Raw genomic sequence first — 13,134 nt, 5'->3', positions numbered from 1 at the left:
ACACTTACCTAAAATATTGTGTAATGACAACTATATTTTTATAAAGAATTTACAGTGGATTTTGAGCATTGTAATAAACCCAGTTAAGGCTATTAACTAAAGATTTATGAGATAGCCTAGGATAACCAGCTTTAGACAATATACCTATACAGTAAGGAGGTTTTAAAGGAATTAGTGTTTCTGGAGGCAAAAAAATGCTTTATATTGAATTGGAAGGACAGCCATACATGGAGTGCATCACCAGTTCCCATAGATAAGTACTAGTAGAACTGTTTTTAATTCAGTATAGTAGACTTATTTCAGATTTTACTGGTTTTTACAGAGAAATAATTTTTCTGTTAAGTATCTGAATTTACAGAATTGGCTATAGACTTTAATCTATTTTCATTTTTATCCTTTGGCCAAGTCTTTATTCCAAGTGTATATACATATACTTTATTATAATGAAAGTCAATGTAAAAATTTAATAGCATTATGTTTTCCAGCAAGTGTTTTCAGAATTTATGTGTATATGAATATATAGAAGTTTTTTTGAGGTCCACTTACACCCATGTTCACTACATTTGCCAGACAATGGCAGTAATGAGAATTCAGTTCTTTAAGATAGTGTACATTTAAAATGGGGTATATTATTTCCATTATTTGCAGTGTTATTATAAAGTATTATTTTCTCCTTTTAGATGTGTTGATCTCTTTGAGCCTGTCATTAGAATGGTTAGGAACTGCAAAAGACTCTATTCTGCACTTTTATAAAAAGAAAAAGAGATGAGAGAAAAAAAATTATTGTGTAGGCAAGATAATCTAAGAGGAACAGTGTCATTGGAGTCTTTTCTGATGTGAAGAAAATTAAGAATTTCTGTCTGGCTGTCACTCCCTATAAAATCCTAAGGAAACTGGTGAAACTCTGGTGCAGTACTGCCTGCTCATTTACTTTGTGGCTGTGTAAATAATGCTGCCTTTTAAGCTAATCTTTGCCTTCCCTTTGCTTCTGTTCTGTATGTCTTTTCAGCAGTTTGGCTTCAGTGTTAAGGGGATTGTTTTATTTTAGTTTTTGGTAATTAGTCCTATAAGATAAAAATTACAGTAATTAAATTTTTTCCTTTAAGTAATTGTTTTTCATAATCTATTCTGAGTCAAGGAAAGAATTAGTTAAGGGAAAATCTTTGAAAAGTGAAAAAAGTTACCCAGGCAACCTGTATATGTTACCAGTGTGCTGATTAATCATCTTCAGCATTAATCACTGTCATCAGTTATCACAGGAAGATGACTGCTGAACAGTCTACACTATTATCATTCCATCATTTTTCTACAGGTCAATTTAGTACAAAGATTTATTGTACACAGTCATGAGGATTACAACATCAAACCTAAATAGAGAGGTGGTACTTTTATAATACAGAAAATCATGAATTTTCTTTTTGCATTCCTCATTTACTTGATTTATTGATTTGATAAAGTCCTATGTTTTACAATGAATAAATGTTTCAAAAAGATGTGTTTTAAATAAAGAAGGGTTGGTGTTTGACTACAGTTTGTAGCTTAACTAGTTTTTTCATTTGTCCTGGGTGAAGGTGGAAGAAAGCCAAGTGTCTTATATTTGTGGATAAAGTAATCAGCTCAATATATTTTTTGCCAGAGTTTCAACACATTCAATTTAGTACATGACTACTTATGTATATAATATGTATATATGCATTGATAATTTCTACTATGCTCTGTCATTGTACATTATCTTCCTTGAAGTTGCCCATGTCCTTAAGGTTTTTTTTGTTGCTGTTGTTAATCTTAATATTGTTTATTATCTACTCCAAAGTATTCAGAATTGTGTATATTTTATACTAAATTTATGTTAAATATCAGTAATTTCCTCCCCAAAAGCAGTGCTCATTTTAGTTGTCTTAATTTTAATAGAAATCTTAATTGCTATAGGCACTATATGTGCTACAATTATTTTCCAACATTTATTTAGGAATGCTGAATCAGAGCATTAGTAATAAAAGTATTATGCTGTAAAACTTCAATTACAATAATTTTGAGTCTTTATGTAAAAGCACACCAACACACCAGTGTTAAACTCCTTGTTCCATATTTTAAAAATAGTAATTTTCAACTGCAAAACATTTATTTTTTCTATAAATGGCATTTCTATGATCTTATGTTGAACCAGGTGTCTAATACTCTTGTAAATAAGTTATTCTTGAATATGGCCACATTTTAGATGTCATTTATTTTTACTATACCCATTAAGTAACTATCGTAATAATATTGGTTAATTTGGTTCAAGTAGGAATTGGTACTAGAATCTTTTGTCTTTCTATGCTAAGGAAAAAGGAAGGAAATTCTCTGTTGTGCTTGAAAATTAAATTACAGGTCTTTGTTTTCTAGACTGAATTAAAACCTGTTACATTCCTCAGTATTAAAAACAATACAGTAAGCATAGTGGAACCAAACTTTGCAGTCGAGTTGCTCTTTATGAGAGCAAATTATTTCAGGATGAAAGACCCCGATAAAAATTTGGTGGATACTACCTATTTTTAAGCTAGCCCAATAATATAGTTCTGTTTGATAAGTAATTGATTAGGTCAGACTATTAATCCATTTAATCTGGCATGTACATTGTGAGTGATAAAAGGAATCCAACTGTGAATTTGAGTGTATTAAATAATCTTCAGGAAGTTCCACAAAGAACATTTGAATGCCTTAAAACTTGCGATAATGCATGTTTGTTCCAAACACATTTGCTTTGCCTAGGTTTTACCGATCAGGTTGAAGAAATGCTAATCTTGTTCCATTCAGCAGCTGGGTTTTTGCAATATCTTTTCCTTCTCCTAGGGGTTAATTAGCCTTCTTTCAAAATGTGGCCTATTTAGCTGGAGATTCGCATGATTCAGCCAGAGCTGGCTGTACAAAGCAGAACCGTTAACAGGCGGGTGTGTCCAACTGCTTAATTAGCCAGAATAAAAAGGTCCTTTGTCAAACAAGCATCTGTTGCTCATGACACACCTGACAGCCACATTAGGCGAGGATGACTAGACTGAAATTGTGCATGTCTCTCCTGTAAGAATATACAACTCATTTACATATGGGCGACATCATTGACAAACTGCAGGGGTTTATTTAACTTATCAGAATGGGGTAATGTGAAGGCATTTGTGACTGATAAATAAATATCACTTGAAAGGAGGCTGTGAAGGAACTAAACTAACCAAATTACTCCCAAACATAAACAAAACACAACACCAGAAACCACTGCCTGATGAATGGGAACATCTCAAATGTACTCATAAGCTATTATGCTGGGAGTAAAGCAAAAACTAAAATGGAACATGCTAGGACACCTCTCTCATGTGACGATCCTTACTTTGCAGAAATGTTGGAAGGCTACCAGAATACTATGAATGTGTCAGTGGTCTTAAATGCTCTGTTTAGCAAAATTTGGTAGGAGGGTTGTACTCCTCAAATGTGCTTTAACATTCTAATTGATCTGCTGTTTTATCAGGTCTTCAGAATTAATCAGTAAAAATGCCTCTGGAAAAATACATACTAATTGGGTTTTATGGCCTCAGTTGAAAGAGAAGAAATACTTCCTAACTTTGGTATCAGAGAGAGGGGATATCTTCTATTATTATTGGAAGTATAGGCCGTATAATATGGATTTAGAACCTCAAAGACTGCTGTCCAGACCAACAGTTTCTAGCTTTTCATTCGAAGCCCTATTGTCATGATGTTGCAAAGCAGTCTATATAGCGGTTGACATCACGCACTTTAGAGTCAGACAGACATTAAGTGAATTCAAGCTGTCTCTCTTACTAGTTGTATGGCTCTGGGCAAGTTATTAAATTCCTTTGTGCTTCTGTTTCTTTATTTGTTAAATGGGGATAACCATCCATTAGGAGCTCTTCTGAAGATTGAACTAGAAAATGTATTTAAAGCACTTAATCTAGTGCCTGGCACCAGAAAGGACTTTATTAAACGAGAGCCCCAGTTATGATCTTATCAGTCGATCTGTGGAAGAGATGTGATTGATACCCTCTAATATCATAAAGGTTGACAAAGAGAGCCTCCTTCTCAAGGCCAAAGATAGTGAAATAAGAGTAAAATTAGATTGTTTCTATGAAGGAAAATGGAGGCACAAAAGAGAGGCTAAGTTTTTATCAACCCTGTAGTCCAGGAGCCAAGTAGATCAGACCTATGAGCAGTAATTTGGGGACCAACAGAAAATACACTAGGACTTGGTTGATACTTGGTGTTATACTCATTGTGCAGGACTGGGCTTTATGTAATAGTTTGAATATGGTTTGTAGATAGAGCCAGAGGCTAGGTGGAAAGTTCTCCATGACTCTCTGGTTTTATGTTTTATAACCATTGTTTTTTACCTATCTTATTTCCCCTACTCTATTCCATAAAGATTCCTCCTATTAAATAGTTGACATCTTTTTCTTTTTTCCTATCTCATTCTAAAAATTCATCAGTTTGCTTTTCTTTACTGTCTTTACTTCTCTTTGTGCAGCGTCTATATGGCCTTGGGTAAGTGATGTAACATTTCTGGGCCTCAGTTAACTCATCTTTAAAATGAGTAAAATTACAGTTTTAATCTAGTGATACATTTCTAGCAGTAAAATGGTCTAAGCTTGGGTACTACTTTCCTGTGTAAAATTAGTATAAATGTTATCAATATTGTTTTAAACCCAAAAAGCAAATTTTTACTTTCAACCTTTATTTATAGAAATAGGTTTCTGGTTAACCTCAAAAGAGTCACAAACTCAAATGCCTGTAGAGGCCAGGCAATTGAATAGAGTATAGCCATTTAAATAATTTGCCTGTAGAACACATAATATGTGCTCACCTTTTTAAATTTTTCATATGTTTTAAGAAATTCTGGAAAATTTTTTTGGGGGAGGTTTGTTTTGTTTTGAGCCAGAGTTTTGCTGTAGTTGCCCAGGCTGAAGTACAGTGGGCGATTTCAGCTCACTGCAACCTCTGCCTCCCAGGTTCAAGCAATTCTCCTGTCTCACCCTCCCTAGTAGCTGGAATTACAGGTGCCCAGTAGCATGCCCAGCTAGTTTTTGTTGTTGTTGTTTTTTAGTAGAGTCAGGGTTTCACCATGTTGGCCACACTGGTCTCGAACTCCTGACCTCAGGTAATTCACCCACCTTGGCCTCCCAAAGTGTTGGGATTACAGGCATGACGTACCACACACGGCCTGGAAATTTGTTTTTTAATACAAAGTTTTCTGATTTTTTAATGTTAGCAATGAAGAATTTTATAATTACTCTGAGTCAAACAAAACCTGAGCTGGGAGTCGAATATATTCCATAGAAAGCCAGTTTCCAAATCTATGCCTTTTTCTTCTGATACACTCTTCCAGGTGACTTATTGAGAGTTGTTAAGAATAACTTTAAAGGTAGGTTTAATTTTTAAAGAGAACTGTTTTCTTTATGTTCTTTGGTGTCTTTAATCTAAAACAGTAGATGTCAAAGTATGGGTCATATGCCAAAAGAGTATGTAGACTAGTCTGCAATACAGTGTATGCACAAACAAGTTAGCCTCTGGAACGTTCCCAGCCAGCTCTGGGAGAAATAGGAGGCAGATTTAGTGCGAGTGACACGATTGTAAGAAACTCTTCTACTCTTAATTGAGCAGCTTAAAGGAGAAGCTATAACTGGCAATGCTGTCTTCCTCATCTGCACCCTAAACTTGACAGAGGCCACCAGCCATCTTGGAGTTGGCAAGAGAGGCTGAAAAAAACCTCACAGAAGATGATATCTAATGTCTGGTCCATTCCTTATTCTTTGCAGAAAAGCATTGCTTCACTCTTACTAATAGTTCCTCTGCTATAGCACAAATGGCATATAAATATATACTAAATCAAAGGACCCTGGCTTTTGCTTTCTTTTTAAAAAAGGGCATTTTTCCCCCCACCATCTAAGATAGAAGAAAAAGGAAGAGGCACAGATTGGGTTCTTAACGTGTGTATTCTCTCCCCAAATTTTGAGAACTATTGGTCTTCCAGTAATGCTTATTAGGCAAGTATTTTGTGTAGTAAAAAGTACTGACATTCTTAAACATTTTTGGTCATTTCTGTGATCTTAATGCTAGTTCAAAGGGTGTGTGTGTGTGTGTGTGTGTGTGTGTGTATCTGTGTGTGTTTGATCAGTACTACATTTAAATAAATGACCCATTGTTGGTGAGATTTCACATAAAAATCTGGATTTTCAGCTTCTTTTGGAAAATGGAAGTTTCTCACATACTGACGATATGCTGGAGCTGAGCATTAGCTATCCCATCCAGGGGTATTAGCCACTGTCTTTATCACTTTCCTTTTATTTTGTAAACCCCTAGCCATCTTTGCTCTTTGTGCCTAAGGTTCTTCATCTATAAATGCAGATTATAGTCATACCAACTGAATTGGGCTGTTACATGGATTAATTTTTAAATTAATGAATGTATCAAGCATTTAAAAGAATCATTAGTATATGTCAAACAATCAATGCTAATTGTTACTGTTAGTTGTTACTACCTTTTGTATTTACAAGGTTTATTGTACTGCTTTAGGGTTTGACTAACAAAAGAGTGAGAAAATAATCACCTAAAAAGATGCCAGTGTCAAAGTCTAGAAAGAAAATTAAGCATAGATTTCGAGTGAAAAAGCCCAGTCCCAAGTATACTCCTGTCACCTTGAACAAGTCTCTTTTCTCTGGGATTTAGTTTCCCCGTTTTTAAAATAAGAAGAATAGATGTGTTGTCTTCAGAGGTCCGTTTTTGAAATTGAATATAATTGAAGGTTTTGGAGAAAAAATTAGAAGTCATGCTGTGACAAAAGATGCCAAGAGGGGTTAATTTTCTCCTTGAAAAACTGAATACTCTTTCAAAAATTTCTTTGGGAAAATTAATGTTCACTATATTTTGTATAGATTTAAACCATGATGCAGTATTTTTCTTATGCTACTAGTTAAACACTATTTCTCTTGCTCCTTTCCCCAGGAAAGAAAATTAGAAATCTGGTCTTTGCTCAATAGCAAGGAAATTCATATTTATTTTGTTGAATGCATAAGTAGTAAAAGGGGATGTCAAGGCCAGGAAGCCTGAGAAAGCATACTTGTTAGAGTAAACAATGCAAAATTTATTCCTATATTAGTAGGTCAGGCGAAACTGAGAAACGTGGCATGTTGAATTGTGAATGAGAAAAAGTAGTTTCATGTCTTTGTTTACAAATCTCATTTACATGATAGTGATCTCCCCATCTTTCAATAGTATTAAATATTATTGATTTGTGGCTTTGTATAAGACTATAATTGAATTTTGATTTTAGTACCATATTATACTGTACACAAAATTAGTGAACTTGAGCCTTTGGCTAAGTTTAGGGTGTATCAGTTAGCTTTTAGATATACTTTGTTTTTGATTACCAAATAGTAAGTTTTAAAGTTGGAAAGGACCTTAGAAATGATTTACTCTAAATTATACTCTGGTGGCATCCTAATAGCCTACAAAAGTGTCTTGAAAGTAGAAGTTATGACATTTACATCGAGGTAGGGTTTGTGTTGAAATTAAGAGCATTTTGACATAATTTTGGATGATAGTTTATAAAGGGATTTAAACAATTTATAACAGATGAGATAGAAGGTAGCTTTCAATGAAATTTTATCTGGATAGTCTCAGGATAAGAGGTGCAAATGCGAATTCTTTTTAAAGAATGTGGATTAGCAATTTTCTGTATTTATCAGTCGTCAAAATGACTATAAACATGCAGGACTGTCATGGTAGTATGTTGGAATAAGAGATTATATTATGAGAATTGAAAGTTAGTTTCAGCAAAGGATATTACGAACAATTGTAAGGAAACTAGTCATGTAGGAGTAGCTATTAAACTTTAATTTCATTTTAATCCATTTCAGAGACCATCATGCAGACATCAGAGACTGGATCAGACACAGGTTCAACAGTGACTTTACAAACATCTGTGGCTAGTCAAGCAGCAGTGCCTACGCAGGTGGTACAGCAAGTACCAGTACAACAACAGGTAAGGAGCTGCTGCTCTTAGAAAAGATGCTGTTACTTTCATTATGTTGGCCGTCCAACATACCTGTATCCAGAGATTATTTGGACTTTACTTTCTTGCCTCATTGGGTGCTATGATAGGCACAGTTCAGTCTTTAGGTTAATATAGCAAATGTTTTTTGAGCATTTCTGAGATTTGCCACGTTTTTTCTGTGCTGGGCTGTAGGGATACAAAAATGAATACTCAAGTTATAACATGTATTCTCAAAAAGTCTCTCTTGACTCCTAGAGCGAGTTATTTTTTCTAGCATGACCACCCAAGGTTTTCTCCTCTTCTCCTCTCCCCGTTGTATATCACAACTTTCTATTTCTTTCATTATGAAATGCCAGCAATATTATACTTTATTTAATGGGCTCACAGTAGTACTTAATAGGATGCATGTACCTTCCAGGCAGGGATTTTGCCTTTGTGGTATTTTAGAAAGTGCCTTGGGCACTAGGTGGCTGATAAATACTGTTTAATGAAAATAGAATAATATTAAAGGTCTGGAGATCTGACTCATGTCATTTAAAAATCATTATCAGATGTTTATTTACTACAGGTCTCATTCATACGCAGGGCAGTTGGCTCATTTTGGAAAGATACTGACAAAATAATGCTGTCAATGTATGTGGATTGTGAACACACTGGCCTGTCATTTCTTCTAAAGAGTGGTGAGAATATAAGTCAGAAAGATCATATGTCATATAACATCTTGAGACTCAAGGTCTGCCTATAATTTCTTAGTATTAAGGAGACTTTTTAGCAAATGTTGCTCTTACAATGATAAGTAAGTGGTTAGGGAGAAGGATATAGATGGGTTATGAAGGATGTAGATGGGTTTTAAATGATGAAGGAGGTTTTTATAAATGATAGACACAAGGTTATATTCTTTACAGGATATAGAATTGGGTTGGGCAGCGGATGTGCTGGAATTGTCTTTTTCTTTTGGGGTAAGTAAAGACATCTGAAATAATCATTTTGTGTTTATTTTTTAAACATTTTTTAAAAATCTTAGCAAACTCTCCCATATACGCATACACATCTTTCTCATCCCTCAAGCTCCCAGTTTATTAGATTGAACTATATATAGTTTTGATCTACAAAAACAGTGTTACATGTTTCAATCTATTGCTTATGTTTCTTCTTTTTTCTTTTAAACGTATTTTCTGTTTTTTTAAAAATTATAGGTCCAAAGGATACATGTGCAGGTTTGCTTTATGGATAAATTGCATAATGGTGGGGATTGGGCTTCTAGGGTACCAGTTACCCAAATACTGAACATTATACCCAATAGGTAATTTTTCAATACTCGTCCCCATCCCACCCTCCCTCCTTTTGGAGTCCCCATTATCTATTATTGTCAGCTTTATGTCCATGTGTACTCATTTGTTTAGCACCCACTTTATTAGGTATGTTTTTATCTCTCTCTCTCTCTCTCTCTCTCTATATATATATATATATATATATACCATTAAAAATGAGTCCTCAAAATGGTGATTTAAAAGGCTCTGCTATTATTAATGCTATCACCAGTTTTAAGACTGAACATAATTGAGAAAGGGATAGCTTATGTCATGTTATCCAAAAAGCAAGTAAAGAAAAATTAGACATTGTTATAACTAACTGTAAAAAGATAATAGTTGCCTTTTTAAAGTTTTCTTTTTATTGAATTTATATATTATCAAATATTTACACCAGGTCTTAATAGGGTATATAATAGTGTACAGAGTCAAAAAATCCAGCAAGATTGGTTTTTTTAAAAAAATAGCCTTTAAGCTCCCCCATTCTCCCACAAACCACTCTCCATAGGCAACTACATTTACCTCTTTAAACATGTTATTTCAATATTTACCTGCATTTATTTAAAGATAGTATATTTACTTTACTGCATCTTGATTTTTAGTTTTAAGCATTATGTTAGCATGCCCTTCTTTTGGACCCTAACACACACACACACATACCCTGACCCACCCACCCATCCACCCTTCCTGTCCGTCATGTCCTTGACAGATTGAACCATCGGTGGTCTTTTATGTACAAAAATAATAATTCATATGTCTCAACCTATAAGTTATATTTTAATTTTAGTAAATCAGTATTCAGTTCTTATACTACCATGATATATAAATGCTGTTCAAATCCAGCTTTGCAGTCAGCAGTGATTACCTTTCTTTCCTGTAAAACTCATTTATTTTTCTTAGATTTAATGATTATGTTTCTCCTGGTTTGCAGGATTGCCACGGACAAGCCAAATATCATTCTGATTTCTGAGCTTTTGTATATGGTTTATGTGATTTTTTTTAAATCTGAAACTTTGTAAAGTATTTAAAATTCCAGTTTTTTGGAACCTCATGATGATGTGCATTGACACGGGCCTGTTTTTAAACACTGTGCTAGAACCTTGATGGGCCCTTTCAGTCTGGACATCCGTGCTTTTTCATTCCTGGGAGACTTTATTCAGTTTGTTCATTTATGATTACCTCCCCCTCTGTTTTTTTGTTTTTTTTTCACTTTCCGGACCTTTTTTGTTCTATTTTCAGTTTCATTGTTTGGCCTTCTCTTACTTTTAATTTCTGATATCACTTTTTAAAAAAAAAAATTTCAATAACTTAAAAAAAATTCCTCTGTGTTCCTTTTGTAATATCATGTTTTATTTCATGAATTTTTTTCCTCTCTGAAGATATTAATTTTTTTTAAGTTGTTGAATATTTTTTCTCTTTACATAGTCTGTTTCTCTTAAGGTACCCTGTTGTGTTTTCTTTTGTTTTTTAATTTGTCTCTGTCTTTCATGTTAAAAGCTTTTCTCTGATGTCTGATAATCTTTGGGTGTTTATCCATATTTTAAAATGTGGGTATAAGACGCTGATTTGAATGCATGAGTGAGTCTTGTTGACTTCAAAATGGGGTTATCTGACTGACGAGGATTTTTAATTAAGACCCCTCTGATGTTTCGTATCTTTGTTTTTCCTCTTTTGCTGGTCAGATTTTTAAAGAAGATTTGTCTAACTTTGTGCCTAATGGGTGAATGAATGCTTGGCTGCCTGGGAGCTGAGTGGGGGAAAGAGTTGGGTATTTATTGCACAAATTTCCTTAACCTTTCTCTTTTTTCTTGTGGTATTCCTCAATGCGGAGATTAAACCAAAGAATAAACCTCCAAACATTTTACTAAAGTTAGCGAAGGCCAGTCACCTTACTGCATAGGGGTTGGTAGAGAGAACCTGATTGCTTCTTAAATAGAATCACATTTTACATTAAATACATATATTAAAAACAAAAAAATTGGATTGCTGCCAGAAGTGGAAAATCAGTATCGCTAGCCATAAATAGAAGATTATACATACACACACTCCCCAACCCCAACACTTCATTCTTGACCTCATAAAAAATAATCTTATGTACACCTGGACCACACTTTGGAAAAAAACATTGTACTGTGCCATATGGCTCACCCCCAACAGGCATATTTTTCAGTTCCTCAAGTTCGCTCTTTCTTCTGGGACATTCAAGGCAGGTGATACCTTATATTTCTTCACACTAAGCTAAGAAGGTGAGAACTCTAATTTTCTTTTTGTCAACAAAGTGTTTTATTTCACGCAGTTTGTTATTGTGATATTTGCCTGGAGACTCTTGTTATATTGTCCTCCCAGACTTATTTAGAAGGATGTTTTTCTTCTTTGTTGTTATTTTTATTTCTTTTTTTTCTTTATTAGAATAGTGTTGTTTGAAGCTCCCCAGTGTATTCCAGCTGTGTCCCTGTGGATGTAAATTGTCTATAACTGATAAGATTAGTGCTATAATAATTCCTTATTCCTCTGACATGCCTATAATGTTTGAATTGTTAATGTGTTGCTGTTATCTTGGGCTTGTAAACTCTAGTAAAATGCCTTTAAAAGCTTCTGTCTTTTGTTACTGACCCATAATGGATATAGAAATCATGATTTTGATGTCAAAGGTAGTTACTTCTATTGATTCAACTTTTCATTATAACTTTGCTTTGTCGATTTTGACATAAAAAGAAAGCTTATAGCTAATGTTTTAAAATCTTGAGACATTTACTATTACATATAGGTTGATGCAAAAGTAATTCTGGTTTTTGCCTTTAATTGTTGCACTAACCTAATATACTGGACTGATTAGTGTATTAGTCCATTTTCATGCTGCTAATAAAGACATACCTGAGACTGGGTAATGTATACAGGAAAAAGGGTTCAATGGACTTACAGTTCCATGTGGCTAGGGAGGCCTCACAATCATGGCAGAAGGCAAGGAGGAACAAGTCACATCTTAAATGGATGGCAGCAAGTAAAGAGAGAGAGCTTGTGCAGGGGAACTCCCATTTTTAAAACCATCAGATCTCATGATATTTATTCACTATCATGAGAACAGCATGGGAAAGACCCGCCCCCATTAGTCAATTCCCTCCCACCAGGTTCCTCCCATGACAGTGGGAGTTACAATTCAAGATGAGATTTGGGTGGGGACATAGCGAAACCATATCATTCTGCCCCACCTCTTCCCAAATCTCATGTCCTCAAATTTCAAAACCAATCATGCCTTCCCAACAGTCCCCAAAGTCTTATTTTAGCATTAACTCAAAAGTCCACAGTTTGAAGTCTCATCTGATACAAGTCCCTTCTGCCTGTGAGCCTGTAAAATCGAAAGCAAGTTAGTTACTTCCTAAATACAGTGGGGGTACAGGCATTGGGTAAATACAGACACTCCAAATGGAAGAAACTGGCCAAAACAAAGGGGCTATTGGCCTACACAAGTTCGAAATCCAGTGGGGCAGTCAAATCTTAAAGTTCCAAAATGATCTCCTTTGACACCATGTCCCACATCGAGGAGGTGGGTCCCCATGGTATTGGGAAGCTCTGCCGCTGTGGCTTCGCAGGCTACATACAGCCTCCCTCCTGGCTACTTCTACGGACTGGTGTTGAGTGTCTGTGGCTTTTCCATGTTCACATTTCAAGCTGTCAGTGGATCTGTCATTCTGGGGTCTGGAGGATGGTGGCCTCCTATCACAGCTCCACTAGGTGGTGTCCCAGTAGGGACTCTATGTGGGGGCTCCTACCCCACATTTCCCTTTCACA

General features: G+C 35.0%; 1 protein-coding gene across 9 annotated transcripts in view; it reads left to right on the top strand.

The window, feature by feature from the left end:
* Positions 1–13,134, top strand: part of RFX3 (regulatory factor X3) — a 295,708-nt gene that overhangs the window by 119,329 nt on the left and 163,245 nt on the right. For 7 of the 9 annotated variants that reach the window (XM_032291029.1, XM_032291028.1, XM_032291030.1 and 4 more), the window contains 2 exons: positions 7,899–8,023; positions 8,941–8,994. In XM_032291029.1, the coding sequence (XP_032146920.1) occupies positions 7,907–8,023; positions 8,941–8,994 (171 nt within the window). In that variant the 5' untranslated portion in view covers positions 7,899–7,906. The remainder of the gene's footprint in view (positions 1–7,898; positions 8,024–8,940; positions 8,995–13,134) is intronic. The other 2 variants (XM_032291035.1, XM_032291033.1) reach the window with 1 other exon arrangement.

The sequence above is a fragment of the Sapajus apella genome, unplaced genomic scaffold, assembly GCF_009761245.1.
Source record: "Sapajus apella isolate SASKATOON/1434 unplaced genomic scaffold, GSC_monkey_1.0 scaffold24, whole genome shotgun sequence".
NCBI lineage: Eukaryota > Metazoa > Chordata > Mammalia > Primates > Cebidae > Sapajus > Sapajus apella.
The sequence above is the reverse complement of the archived record's forward strand: the minus strand, read 5'-3'. Positions and strand labels throughout refer to the sequence as shown.